Source organism: Sander lucioperca, chromosome 12 (genome assembly GCF_008315115.2).
Source record: "Sander lucioperca isolate FBNREF2018 chromosome 12, SLUC_FBN_1.2, whole genome shotgun sequence".
Taxonomy (NCBI): Eukaryota; Metazoa; Chordata; class Actinopteri; order Perciformes; family Percidae; genus Sander; species Sander lucioperca.
Genome location: NC_050184.1, coordinates 37,968,822 through 37,984,299, shown reverse-complemented (window position 1 = coordinate 37,984,299; position 15,478 = coordinate 37,968,822). Strand labels below are relative to the sequence as shown.

The 15,478-nt window shown below is 41.6% G+C and overlaps 1 protein-coding gene across 4 annotated transcripts in view; it reads left to right on the top strand.

The window, feature by feature from the left end:
• The window catches only part of znf385a (zinc finger protein 385A), a 61,152-nt gene extending 47,091 nt beyond the window's left edge, over positions 1 to 14,061 (top strand). For all 4 annotated transcript variants that reach the window (XM_031283795.2, XM_031283799.2, XM_036008055.1 and 1 more), the window contains 5 exons: positions 569 to 743; positions 7,243 to 7,587; positions 12,005 to 12,189; positions 12,511 to 12,603; positions 12,959 to 14,061. In XM_031283795.2, coding sequence (XP_031139655.1) covers positions 569 to 743; positions 7,243 to 7,587; positions 12,005 to 12,189; positions 12,511 to 12,603; positions 12,959 to 13,207 — 1,047 coding nt within the window. In that variant the 3' untranslated portion in view covers positions 13,208 to 14,061. The remainder of the gene's footprint in view (positions 1 to 568; positions 744 to 7,242; positions 7,588 to 12,004; positions 12,190 to 12,510; positions 12,604 to 12,958) is intronic.
• Positions 14,062 to 15,478: the final 1,417 nt, after the last annotated feature.

Sequence of the window (15,478 nt, the reverse complement as noted above, 5' to 3'; positions counted from 1 at the left end):
AAGGGGAATGTCAGGGTGGGACTTAGGAGCCCTCCAGGCAGATAGTGTGGCATCTCACTGACCCCGAGTTCAACTCCCCTTGGCATGTCTGTCAGCATGGCTGTAGAAATAAAAGCTGGATCCAAGTACTGTCATATTGTATGTAGAGGTTTAGACTGCAGAGGATGTACGTCAAAACTTTGAGCTGAGCAGTTATGCCCAATGTAGAAAAACGGATGATCCGGAAAACAGATGTTTTGTTAGACTTAATGTACTGCAGGATAATCTATTGCTAATTTGAAAACTTATAAGACAATAAGATGAGTAAGTAACAAGGGGGGCAGGTCTATGTCTTGAATGTCTCCATCACTGCATCAATGCATCTTTTTGTTCCCAAGCTTGTAATCCATAACCTGCCTGCTGTCTGTGGCTCCAGTCCCCAGAGAATATTAAATAACATGTGATCATAATGACATGTGTGTGCGGTGCTATGGTGTGGTGTCACATTGAGTCCAACCTGCAATGTTTTATTCACCTGTTGGTGTTAATTTACAACATACACTTTTTTTTGCTTCATGTTCTCCTATAGAGCCAAGCAGAAGCCCATTACAAAGGAAACCGGCATGCCAGGAGAATCAAGGGCATCGAGACCTCTAAGAGTCGCCCTCAGGAGGGGGATAAGCATCATACTGTGCCCCCCACCTCCTCCCCGTCTCCGCCCGGAGTCCCTGGAACTGCCCCAGACAGCGAGCCCAGCAAAGCGGGTGAGACAGCAGAAAATATTATCAGGACTAGAAACAGAAAAAGTGCATGTGCGAATTTTGAGATAATCATTTCAACCCATGCAGGATGTTTAGAGGCTTATCATACAGCTGGAAAATGAAATGGAAAATATGCAAGAATAACAAAGGCATTTGTGAGCATCTCAGCTCTCTGTGTGGTCTGATGTGGTTGCAGCAGAGCTTATGGTCAACAACACAGTCACACAAACCTCATGAACTAGTTGCACTTTGACAGTCGTGTCTCATATTCTTTCTTTCTAAAACTGTTATGTGCCAGGACCTTAGACTAGACTTTGACCTTAGACAGTTTAATTATATAATATTAGATTAGATTATATGGTTAGAGTGAATTTGAATTCAGAATACTGAGAAAGTTACTTTAAAAGTGGGACATAGATGAATCAATAAGTTCCTTTCTGTAGCCCTGGACACATTAAATTACATTAAGAAATTACTTCAAAGCAGTGGGTCCAAGTCAGTCTGAATGCAGCTACTAATGAAAACAGCTGATGATCAGATGACTGAAGTAAAGTAGGTTTATAGAAAAATTCATCTTAAAACAGAAGTCTGACCCCATTTTCCAATAGATTAAGAAGCCCAAATTAAAACGCTAGCACAAATTTAACCAAATATATAATATTCAACAGTGGTGGAAAGTACAGAGTACTTAAAAACTGCTCAAAAACTGCATACTCAAAAACTGCATACAATTTTGAGATACTTGTACTTTACTTGTGTATTTCCATTTTATGCTTCTACTCCACTACATCTCAGAGGGAAATATTTCACTTTTTACCCCACTACATTTATTTGACAGCATTATTTAATTTGCAGGTTTAGATTATTAATACAAAATAGAAATCAACTAATGCATTATTATATATTATATTATATATGTTAAATACCTAGCAATATATACAGTAATTGAAATTATGTTCACCTTTACCAGCTGCCTAATTAAAGTGATGTACACATTAATGCCTCAATAATTAGGATCTAATAATATAATACAGTTTTCTGAAATGGGCCATTCTGCGTAATGATTACTTTTACTTCTGGTACTTCAAGTATATTTTGGTGCTGATACTTTATTTATTTCACTGAAGTAAGATTTTGAATGCATACATTTCCTTGTAACAGTCCAACAACAACAGTGTTGTTTTGAGTGTACGTATGCATTAATGCTTTGTTCAGCTCTGCTCTGTCAAACTGGGATGGTGTCTATCTATTTAGACAGAGAGCAGAAACATGGCGGTTTCTTGGCATCTTTTCAAAGAACACCACTGTGGTGTGCATATATTTGTGTATGTTGCACACTCCTGAGTGAGTTATTGAGAGATGAAACATCATCTGCCACAGAGTCAAAATAGACCATGTTGCCTGAGCTCTGGGAGGTGGCAATGAGAAAAATAAAGATGACTCCATTGTGAAAGAGTTTGACCAGAATCTAAGCCAGCATCTGAAAGGACAGAGCCAGCCGATGATCTGACTTTAATGAAGAGTAATTCGTTACTACGTCCGCTACTACGTCCGCTACTCGTCCGCTACTCGTCAGCTACTTGTCCGCTACTCGTCCGCTACTCGCCCGCTCTCTATGTTATAGTTTTAAAAGGCGTATTTACAAAATGTCGTGTTGTGGGAAACAAGAAAATGTCTCTTCAATCAAACTCACTAGGAATCTGTCTTCCAAAATGTTTGTCTCCGTTGGTGTAGCCAGTAGCGTCCGTCCGCTTGAGGCTCTCTGCCTTTCTGCCTCTGCTTCTGGAATTAATTCGTCAATCCATCTCCACACACCTGTAATGGCTGGGTTAAATCAACTCAAAAACAACACACCCCCCTCATGTGCCATGTCAGCTAACCACGCCCACTTCTTTAAAGAAACTTGGCTGATTTCATAACACCACTCTGTCCTTGAATCAAACATGAGGCTGAATAGACCAGCCATGTTTTGGTGACATTTACAAAGGTTTCTGTAGCTGACTGTTTACCAGACATTTCCACCTTATTGACGGGAGGGCAGAGCAAACATGATGAATGAATGAAAAGATGAAACACAAGTACAATAAAGGCCAACATGCAACAACACACCAGAGCAAAGACATTAGCATTTCACTGTCTTTGACTCTGCATAAAAATACTTAAGATATTCTTCTAGCTGATCCCAGAGTAGTAAGAGGGCCAGTCCTTTCCACTCTCCTTTCCTCATGGGGGATATGAGATCAGCTCCAGGCCTGTCGCCATTAGTGAGACTTCATGGGGCGAACTCCAAAAGCATGAGAAGCCAAAACAAGCCTGCCATGACCGAGATGTGAAAGTAGCAACATGTGAAAGAATGCCTTTTTCCATCCAAGCCTCTTTCTCGTGACCCTGGAACCCTGTCTCTTCCTGGTCAGCCTGTACGTTTGCTTGTTTGTGAGTGAATGACTGTGTGTGTGTAGTATGCATGTCCTCAGTGTGATCCTGTCCCATTGCTTCATGGTAGGTGGAAAGATCTCAGGCAGCTGTGCATGGCCTTAACTGGGAAAGCAGCGTCTGGAGGACGGACACTGGTTTGGTCTGTGGTCACTCTAAGGCGGATACTCTGAAACTGACAAACACACATAGGCTGTAATGCATTCACACACATACACAAACAATGTGGTCAGGCACATGCAAGCACAAAGATGGAAGGACGAGGAGATTTCCCACAGTGCAAATCTCTTACAAAACAGAGCAGCGTTTGTTGTTGACATTGAGTGATTTTTCCTGTGAATGGTTCATTTGTTGATCTGGGATTTTACGCAATATGTCTTCTGAGACATTCAGATATGATACAGTCAAAGTACAGTCTGGCATTGGTATGATGACCTTTTCTTTTATACTGCATCACTTCTCCTTAACATATCAAAAGCAGTCAGCAGTGATGGCCGTAATCAAGACAAATTGAGACCTTGCTGAAGGATAAAACAGTTGAAAGGTCAGTTATTGCAGTGCTGTTACCTTACGGCTCTCAGAACAGGTCACAAGTTTTATAGCCCTCAAAAGGTTTGCGTACAGAGATGCCCCGCAAAGAGGAGGCCATTGGCTTTGGAGGATTTGACCTGGTAAAGTGAGGGTTTGGCTGAGTGATTGAGAGACAGCTGTCTACTTGGAGAGAAACTCTTCTCTTCCCTCCCTCCTTCCTCTCCTCTTTATCCCTCGGCTGTCTGACACTCCCACTCTATTGAAGGACACTGTTAAATCCACACAGATATTATGGCTCTCTATAAGTCCACACAAAAACTCTCACAGGCGCACACACACCCAAGGTCAATTAAACAGATGACTTTCATGTGAAGGCTAGGGTTTCATGGCTATGAGGTGACTATAGTATTGAGTTACAAAGAGCTGAAAGGCTTTTCATGCTCTGTCTATATTTGTTGTTAGTCTTGAAGTTTTCTGGGGATTTTGTTATCTGAAGTGAGATATTTGACTAAATCAACCTGACATAATTAACATAAGTATCTAATACACATAATTGCATGTATGTGAATGTGTGTGAATGTGTGTGTGTGTGTGTGTGTGTGTGTGTGTGTGTGTGTGTGTGTGTGACTCAGAGTTAGGCTGCAGGCCAACTGGAAAAAAGGCACCCAACTGCATTATGAATGAGGCTCGGCACTCGTAGGGCAAGCATTGGGTTTCTTAGCTCGTTAAACATTAAGAATGGGCATCATACCCACACAGTCAATACACCAGTCCTCTGTTAAACCTCCTGTTTTTTTCTGCTGGAACAGTATCTCACAATACTTAAGACTCACAATAATGCAACCCTCTGTAATCTGTTAACCTTGGTTTAAATTGCACCACTTTCATTCAACATTTGAAATAAATAAAGCATATCCAGCACTGCACTATGTTCCACCTACACCTAGGATTGTTTATTGCAATAACTCTGTTGTTCTGCTTTCAGCTTTACATTTTATTTAACAGCAAAAAGCTTATTCGTTGTCTGGTTCCCGACCCTATGGGATCACTTACATTCTCATTTGCTTACATAGGCACTCCTTAATACACTGCCTTCCACACTAATTCCACAATCAGATATGTTTTACATTTCCAAGAAGCTATCGCAGACTAGACAAAATGTCACACTCAAGGAATAAGGATGAACTTTGACTCTTGCAGCAAACAACGGAAGTGGTTTTGGTCTGAATCTTAATGAGTCTGTATTAAATCTCATGGCTTTATCAACAAAAACTCTCCCAATGGAATGCATACTATACATAGCTTTAATTTCCTGAGGTGGATTAAGGCAATGCACACCAGGCTATAGTGTAAAGCATCTGGACTGAGTTATCTCCCTCTGCTGACCTTTCCCAGTGAATAATGCCTTCTTCTGTTTGGCTATGAGGCCAGCTAGCAGGGAAGAAGGTCAGTTAACTGCCTTATCAATGTTTAATTAAGCTTAAAGTATCCCTAGCTTCAAATAACTCTGACAGTGGGATTCTCAGGGCAAGAAAAATCTAGCAATTTGTCTCCGCTACTCTGAGAGAATAGCAAATCTAAAATGAATGTTTCATGCTTTTCATCTTAGTCAGTAAATATGACAAAAACAAACACTTTGTTGCTCAGTGAGATACATAATTTTGGATTGCTGAGACAGACAGTGAATAACTGTGGTTATGGAGGCCCTGAGTTAGCCTCAAGATTAATTTGTTGTAAGGGGGATGAGTGTAGGAGGCATTTACTGTGGTATGAGGTGAAACAGTGACTGGATGTGATGGTTTGGTAAGGCAAACCTCCAGGCCATGATGAATCATGAAATCTCTCATTACTATTTGGCCAACCCCCTCTATTCCTTCCCACTTGATTTTAACTCAAATCACATGTTATGGACGCTGTGGATTAGGGGTTTGTTTGTCGGCATTGTAATGAAACCATGTGTGTGTGTACGTGCCTGTGTGTGGGCAATATTCAACAACAATACTAGAGAGAACTACTTTAGCTTCTTTATCTTTCTGCCTCCATGCACTTGTAGGTACAAGCACTGCAATCAACCTAACCATCTCAGGCAGCGATGTAGCAAAGTAAGCATATTACGAGTCACAAACCTCTCCATTAGAGCACTACCCCTCACACTGTACTTTGATCCAGACCTGGTTTATGGACTTCTCAATGCCATAAAGAGTCAGAGTAAGAATTTTTTTCTTTTTATCAAAACATCTGTTTGACAAACGCTTTGTGCAGCCAGCAGCCTTGCAGCTGGAAACTTACCATATGGAAAGAGAGGGAATTTTGATCTTGGAAAGCAGTGGAATGGAAAGCACTCACAATGGCATCTTCATCAGAGATGATGCAATCGAGTAGCCACAGCAACTATACATTACACAAATGATCATATAGTCACATAAGACTCACAGGGTGAAACAAAAACATAAAAATATCACGACCCCTATGGACTCTGCCATGTGACAAAATGACAAAGCATGAGGTAATCCTTAAAAGGATATTGAGCTGTTAAAGTCAATATTTGTTTTCTTCCCAGAAATACTCCATGGTATCCCTTTAATACCATAATCTTGTGGGGCTTTTCCATTGCCTGCCCTCGGCGCTACATCCTGTGGAGTTTGGACGAGGGCCTGCTGGTCCCTGCTGATGGGGAGAGTTCTGAATACCCCACCCAAATTTAGAGGGTCTTTTTTCAGCCAACACCCATTGCTTAGTGAATACTGAAGGCACTGCGTATGGGAGTGATTGACCAGAAACATGCGTCTGGAAATGTATGTATAAACATGTTCTGTGATGGAAAAAGAAAAAGTCACCGTCATGCAATTTAAATATGCAACAATAAGAAATTAAGCTACAGAGAGCTAGCAGAAGGAAAGTAAGCAGAGAGTGAGAGCAGAGCTTACTTCATATTTCCTTTGCCCTGGTGACAAAGCAAGTGCCATTTTGCTTTAAACCCAGCCAAAAACAACAGGTGTGAGTCAAAGCATGCACAGGCTGTGGTATCTGTTTCCTATTTCTCCCTTCAAGAAACATTTCAATAAGATGAGACCACATCAGTGAAAGATAAAAGAAGAAGGAAGAAGAAGAAAACTTCAATAAGCCTAAAAATATATGCCCTTGCCTTTATATGGGACATAGGTTTTCCTCCTCTGATCCACTTTCTTGTAACTCAAATTAAAAGGAACTCTTTTTAACCAATTATGGCCTATAGGCTACAGTATAGGAAATAAAAAGCACTTCAGTCTTCAAGCGCTTTATGTTGGTTTGTCTGATCTACACAGCAGGCAGTGCTGTCCACATTCGACTGGGAGTGGTGAGCGATGTGGTTTAACATAGCAGAGAGTTTATGTCAGGGGTACTTTGCTTCACTGCTGAGTTTAAAGACAATGAAGTCAATAGTAAAACACTTTATTGTTTGAGTTATGTACTTTTTGGACCACAAAAAAGTTATTTGATCTTTCTCCATACGGCATTTATTCTATTTCTTTCTTTGTTTCTCTCTTTGTTTTTGCAGATGAAACACGGCCTCTGTCACAGTTAAATAGTCCCCTGCTGGCCCCAGGGCCCCTTCTCCCTCTTACCACCCCACCTACCCCACCCATAGACTCCCCCATTGCCTCAGTGTGTCCCCTTCTGCCCACCCACACTCCTCCCCTGATCCCCCCTTCCTCATCCTCCCCAGGCATTGCCAGCTCAGAGCAGCCCGGATCTGGACCCCCAGTTTCAGGAGCTGCCGGCACCACGGCCTCCAGCCCGGCCAATCCAGAGACAGAAGAGGACAAGGCCAAGAAGCTGCTATACTGCTCACTGTGCAAAGTGGCTGTCAATTCCTTGTCACAGTTGGAGGCTCACAACAAAGGTGGGTTCTGCGTTGATATTGCTCAGCTTCTGCACACTCTGAAATTCGCTGGTAAGCAAACCATCATTAACTTTGATGTTCTTGGATCTTCTGTTGATGAAATATGTGTTTCTGGAGGTGGAACCTTTCAGCTGTGGTTGGATTCTTCTCTGTTTACTCAAACCACACTGTTGTTGTTGTTGTTGTTGTTGTTGTTGTTGTTGTTGTTGTTGTTGCTGGAAACAAAATATCTCACTCATGTGTCAGAGGAATTTTTTTTTTATTTATTTTTTTTTTTTTTTATTTAACCTTTATTTATTCAGGGGCAGTTCACTGAGAGGCAGCCTCTCTTTTGCAGGAACGCCCTGATCACATTCACACAGTTACACATTCATACCTGGAAGCTGCCCAGTACAACACAGTCTGATCTGCTGGCCACCGAGCAGCTCCACTGGAGCCGTTGGAGGTTAAGGGACTTGCTCAAGGGCACCTCAGTGGTAGTAATGAGGGAGGGACAAGCGCTGCTCTTTCACTTTCCCCACCCAGATTTGTATCCTGTCGGTCTGGGGATTGAACTAACGACCTCCCGGTCACAAGCTCGCATTTTGCCAAGCCTGTCATAATATTTTAAAAAAATACTCTAAAAGTGTAAATAATGTGCAATGGTTGTAAATGTAATGCACTTCTAGATGATGAGAAGACATTAGTGGCCTCAGAGAAAACCAAAAACTGGTCAGTTTAAGAGACGAAATTCATTGAAAACCAACATTCTACAACTACTGCTTTGAAAATAATTTTAGATATTTACATTTTTGAAAATAAGATATTTTCTTCATAAACAATATTACATATTGTAACTGAAGATTTAGCAACATAGTTATGTAATAATACTTCCTATTAAATGATCAGTTAAATTACATTTATAAGTCAACATTATATATATATATATATATATATATATATATATATATATATATATATATATATATATATATATATTGTCATAATTTTAACATTCTACAATCCTTTCAAAGTAATACAGTAATTGCTGGTTGTCATGTGCACCAGGGATTACTGCAATTGCTGCTTTTAAAACAATTTCAGAACATGAATGATAGAACGATGATTGTTATTTTACCGTAATCAGTAATCATAGTTGTTACAACACCAAGTATCTAGAACAATGTAGCAGTTTTTAATAACTGTGTGGAGGTTGAATCATGTGTGTTAACTCAGTTGGTAATTTGAAATAACACAAATTGACATAATTACTTCTAACTTCATGGCTCCTTAAAGTTGCGCAACGATACACAAACATACAGTCTATTACCTGACTGCCCTTACTGTACACAGTGCTACCATCTCTGTTAACTGCGCCCCAGCAGAGGGTACTGAGAAGAACACTGATCAGCAGATAAACAGATCAGTATCTGTTTGACACTGACAGGCCTCACCTACTGTATGTAACCAAGCCCTGACCTCTGTACTGGTGCCTCACCTGTGTGTGTGTGTGTGTGTGTGTGTGTGTGTGTGTGTGTGTGTGTGTGTGTGTGTGTGTGTGTGTGTGTGTGTGTGTGTGTGTGTGTGTGCCCACTCTCTCATGCAGCACTCTGCTGACACACTCCATTTTCTTCACACATACAAGACATGATTATTTAAAAAAAAAACTCTCCCCCACTTAAGGATTCATGATTTGTCTTATCATTTGCAGAACGCAGCATAAAAACAGTTGCCCATAGCCTGAAGGCTTCCACTTGAAAAGGTTGCAGAGGAGGATGGTTAAGGCGGGTAACCACTGCATGAGGGAATAAGAGAAAAATATGTTATGTGGCTGAGCTTGCCACAATACCAGCCTCAACGTTCTGCCAGACAGCTTTCACACATGACAACACTTTTTTAGGGCTCCAAATACCCCTGAGGTGCCCGCTTCTGCTTTAATCCTTTATACCCTACTGACTTAGCTCTCCCTGTGACCATTTGTCTCTGTGAGGACAGTTTGTATCTGCTGACCTCTCTTAATTATTTATACACTCTCCTACACAGAAGAAAATACTACAGAGACATAGACATTGAGGGACTGACCCCACATCATTGTAACTGTATCCCATTTGCCTTGAGTAATGTTTGGCGAGCCAGCTCAGCCAGACATTAAAGCAGCCAACAAATACCTCTTACAGTTGGATACAGTATTACAGTAATCAATAAAAGTACAATCACGGCCACCCTTATGGTTGGATTAACCTCTGGATGGCTTTTGGAATTTATGCTTTATCAGGCGCTGATTAATTGTTTATCCGTCTAACAACTACACAAATTTGTGTTACATCTGCCTGCTAGCATGATTACGACGTACATGCAAATGTAAGTATAAAAGGAGATCACACACATATTACAGCTTCTAAACATGCCCCTGAGTCACAGCTTGCTGTCAGCTACTTGGCTCCAAAGTTCAACCGCTGAATGACAGAGTTGAAACAGTTGAAACTCTATAAGGGAAACAATCTGGAAATAATCACCCTCACTCATTCTCAAAATCAAAACTGTGCATGTTAGCGGGGTTCAAAAAATAAGAGCATATGTTATGCAGACACATGAGCAGCATGCGTGTCATGGAATGAACAGCAGTAAACAAAAAAAATAATGATGTGTATGTAATGTTATTTCAACAGTTTCCTGTTAACCCATTGCCTATTTCTTAGTTTTCAAATGTGACTTGTCTGCTTGTGTGTTGGTTTACACTATGAGTCAGCCTTAGCACTGGGCCATCCATTGTCAGACCAAAATAGAACAAAAACAAAAACAGACAACCCAAGAGCACATTTTCTGGCCACAAGCGAAATCCATCATTCCAGCCCTTTCCTCCCCAATGGAACCCACAGCCTCTATGTTCCCCACCAGCCACCCTACCCTGACCATTTCTCTCTCTTCTGTAACCTTAACTCTGTTCAAAGGGATTTCAGACTGAGTGACTCAAAGGCAGAGCCAAAGACAGTGGGATGCTTTACTTTGTGAGCAGAGAGGCATAGGGGTCGATGGGGGGGCATGACTAAACGTTTTCAGCCAAGAACAAAATGTGTGATTATTTAATGAGAAAGTATTCTAGTACACTCTATGGTGTGCTGCTTGGTGCCAAGTAATGTGCAAAAGCACCTGTCTGTATGCTGTCTCCTTTGCAAATTCAGCCCCCTGGAGTGGGATTTGTTCAAATTAAGAAAATACTGCATATAGAAATACTTCATGTAAATGTATGAAATATGAATCCCCACAGTTTAGAATCTCTTGTAAATTCCTTTTTTCAGCAGGTGGACATCTTTTATTGACAACATCTGACAGAATATAATTTTTGAATTGCTGAATATGTAAGAATACATTTTTATTCTGGCTGGAATCATGATTGTATTAATAGCAGGGCGTTGGGTGGACTCTGAGGAATCTGACCATTACGAGGCATGAGTTCATATGTAACTTTTTACTACTTGGTATTGCCAAGAAACACATCTGTTGTGTTTTTGATGTAATTGTTTTGTGTCTAGTGTAACATGCCAATCTGTAATGAAACGAGGGCCCCTATTGCTCAGCAGTATGAATGATGTGTTATACAGCATAAACCTCATTCAGAATCCGATAATATAATAGATATCTTGATTTTTACCCAGTGACAAAAGGCAGAAATAAAATAGTAAAATAGTGCAATTTCATCACATAAAAAGCAGTAAAAAGTACACAAATGCAGCAAATGTCTGACTGCAAATCAATCCTAAGACCAGACAAACCTGCTTCTCATAATAACACAGACTTAAATTTCAATATTTTTACATTTACAGTCAAAATGACTGACCTTGACAGTGAGGGTTCAGTGGTCCAGCGCTGTCATTGCATCATAATATAATTTACTACAGTGCACACTGTATGATTGTATCTCACCCACTCCACTGATCAAACACTATCAACCATTTATTGTAATATTCACATTGGAGAGGGCTTTGAGTTCATCATTCAGCTGCACAGCTGTCTGACTGCAGCCCTCTAGTGGTAACAACTTACCACTACAACTTTATATAGCGACATGCTCTGTGTGTTGTGCATATGTGGCCAATTATTGGAGAATCAAGCCAGTGGTACATTGCTTTCTTTCTTCTCTCTTCTCTCTTTCTTTTCTTTCACACCCTGATATTTGTCACTGTCACTGTTTCTCCAACTCAATGTTCTGAGTTAGAGAGAAACACTGTCAAGCAACATGACTCATATGTTATAAATAGTGATGCACATCGGCACTGCATTATTTCATTCTATTCTATTAGCTTCTAAATATGTAATTTCATATTGGTTAATGGCATTGCTGACCTGTGTTTTTGCTTGGGTGTGTGTGTGTGTGTGTGTGTGTGTGTGTGTGTGTGTGTGTGTGTGTGTGTGTGTGTGTGTGTGTGTCTGCCTGCAGGTACCAAACACAAAACTATCTTAGAGGCACGGAGCGGGCTGGGCCCCATCAAGGCATATCCTCGCCTGGGCCCCAAGCCCATTGGAGAGCAGGCAGGGGGGCCGGTGGACCCCAACACTCAGGAACGAACCTTCCACTGTGAGATCTGTAATGTGCGGGTCAACTCTGAACTGCAACTCAAACAGGTAGGACGGAGAAATGCCTTTTTATCCAAAAATTGGATTTAATAGTTATCTGTAAAATACTTTGCATACAATATTACTGGCTCTTTTGGAAGTCTAAAGATTACTTTTTCATGCAACAAACATTTTGTGAGAACATTTGCAATTACCATAATTATTTAATAATGGAAGACATTCTCAGGTCAAAAACAGTCCAGAGTCTCCAGAGTCTAAGATGCTGTATATATTCAGTATGTTATGTCCATTTTGATGGTTTAATATGGTAATCATTTTCACTTAGGGAAAGTGAGAATAATTTGTCTTCCTGTGTTCCTTTCTTTTCAGCATATATCAAGTCGAAGGCACCGGGACGGCATGGCGGGCAAGCCTAACCCCCTCCTCAGCCGACACAAGAAGCACAGGGGAGCTGATCTGACGGTAACCTTTCAAGTTTCTCTGTTGAATTCTAACTTCTTCTGTGACACAGTCAGCAAACCTGAACTCCACAGGTTACATAGACAGTCATAATCGAGAACATGAGGTCTGCAAGGCCTTAGAGTGGTTTGAGCGTGTTTATTTGATCCCAACAAAAGCCTGCCTGTTTTTGGCTGTGACCTCTTCCTGAAAATATTACCTCAATTAGACTGAAACCGCTGCATTATGATAGATGAAAAGAGTCTGGAGAGGAAAGTCTATATATGATTCCCCTCCATGTGTTGACCTTCTGGAACTAATCATTGTATCCCTCTCTCTCTTGTCTTGTGTCTCTCTGTGCACCTCCTTCTGTTTGCAGTCTTCTTTGACCTTCTCCAAGGATCTCACCAAAGCTTTGGGTGCTGGGCTCTTGCCCAGCCCCTTGGCTGTTGCTGCAGCAATGGCCGCTGCAGCTTCCTCGAACCATCTGGCTCTCCGTGCAGCAGCTCCTGGGCACCACCCGCACCATCACCTATTACAAGGCCCGCCTCTTAGCCACGCCATCCTGAGACCCGCCCCCGGGCCTATCCGCACCACCCACGGGCAAATCCTCTTCTCCCCTTACTGACACATCACCCTCTGACTTTGGCCAGTCAGGAACAGCCACTCCAAAAGCACACTGTGAAGATACAAACATGATCAACAAACAGCAATTGATAGGGGGGAAATTCCAACCATTTAAATATTGAACTGAGAGAAAAGCAAGGGAAAGGAGCAGTGGAGAGGAGTTAAAGTATATGTCTTTCTTCCCTTTACCTGAAACTCTCCCTCCATTTCAAAGACTTCTGAATGATCTGCAGATGGAATGAGCAGAGGAGAGATTTTCATTATGCATTGAACTCCCTTGTACATCTCTCACCTCCCCTGGTTCCTCTCCCTTGCACTGTGGCCCTGCCATGGCCACCTCGATAGCTACAGAAGAAACACATGCACACTGTACTAGAAAGATTAAACCACATGTAGTGTTACATAATTATTCTGGGCCAGGTTGGTTTTCTCCTGTCATCACGGCTCAACGTGTTCTTCTCATCCTATGCACCTCAAAAACCAAGACAATAATGTTATGTCAGTAGGGTAGCTGCTTCAATCAGTCTTTGCTGTATGCGCCACATGTAGCTGTGGCAGCCTCCACGGTACAGTCCCCTTCTGCACTGAAGGCCAGCAACTCTTCAGTTTGTGACACTAGGTCTTCGCTATATACAACATGACTTGGGTTGACAGGGAGGTCATAGCCATCTGAACATGTCTGATGGTGGTGGTGGTGGTGGGGTTAGGAGAGCAGAAAAGTAACTGTGGGGATTGCACTCCCCTGTTATTTCCTGAGACGGTGAGGTGAGAGGAGGGCTGGCACAGGTCAGCGGATTGACCCCAGGCAGCATGCAGACACACACAGGCCAAAACGAATATGTGTTTTAAAATAGACTGCACCAACAAAAATTGCTACAGGGCACATCTGCCAACCTCTATATCAGTCAAAGAAGGGCCTCACTAAAGGGGAACGAGGATGGAAGAAACAGCAGAAGTCACACATTGGTACATACTGTAATACTGTATTTGATACATGATCCCTATCTTTAGCTTGGATTGTTTTTTTGATGGCAATAATCTGTTCTTTTAGTTACAGTATTGAGCAATATTGAAGAGAACATAGTTCATATGTATTGTGAGGTGAGATTTCTTAAGCCATCAAAAGAAAGCTGTCAACATCCTCACATCGCCGTGGTCTTTATTCGCAGGCTGATTCACTGTGTAGATGTGGAGGTATGACTTAGGTGCGACCCTGTGTACTGATGTATTTATGTCGTTTCTGCACGCAGCCTGACAATAAGATCCTGCAGGGTCAGGCTTCTGCTTCATTGGGTTGAACTCTTCCATTGCTGCCCAATCCTCCTCCTCACCTCCCCCATCTCCAAAGGTTAATATGAGTCTATAGCATAGGGCACATCGACACTGGCAACCATAATGTTCAAAGGGAACAAATTAAAAAGAGGAAGATGAAAGCCAAATACATTCTTGGAGAAATTATCTTGAGCTGGAGTGACAACCGAGCCAGAACTCAGCGAGGCCACCCAGGGCAGGGAGCCAAGACGACCAGCTCAAGGCATCAACCGATTCTTCCCATCTTACAACTGAAAGCCATGAAACGCACCATGATTTTGACTTTTACAAAGACTGGTGAGCACTTAGTTTTGTTTGGTTTGGACTGAAATAGGAAACACAATCAAAATATTTTTGTAGGTAGAAAATGTTAAAAACTGCATCCATGAAGGGATAAGAAGAAGGGTGGAATTGTTAGATGGTGGATTATATGAGGGTTGACTAAGACAGACTGATCTACAGTACAAGCAGACCTATTGACTCAGTGGGGAGCCACAAAAGCTAAGCTAAGCAGACATTTCTTGCTCGACAGCTTAATCACCCTTTTCTGAACGAGATGTACACTGTGCCCTTTCATTGAGAAGCAATGAGCTCTAATGTCTTACCTTTGTCTGAATATTGCAATGCAATGAGCAATTTTTATCAGAGTGACTTGTTATCATTGTGACACGTTGTGACATGTTGTCTGGAGTCATGTGTAAACTGGGAGCACGCCAGCTGACAGACTTTTCTGTTCTTTCACGAGGAGTAAAAGCCCTCAAAGGGATTGAGAGAGGGACAGAGAGAGACAGAGGTGTAGCTGGGCTTAGGGACCGACCCTTCATATTAAAGGGCCTTTTTACTATGGTAATCTCTGTTTGGGGAACAGGGTACAATGCCTGGTATCAAGGGATTAAAGCTAGAATTGTTCAACAGGTTTATTTCTTTGTTGGACTTAGTTGAATTGTTTTGTTTTTTTGTG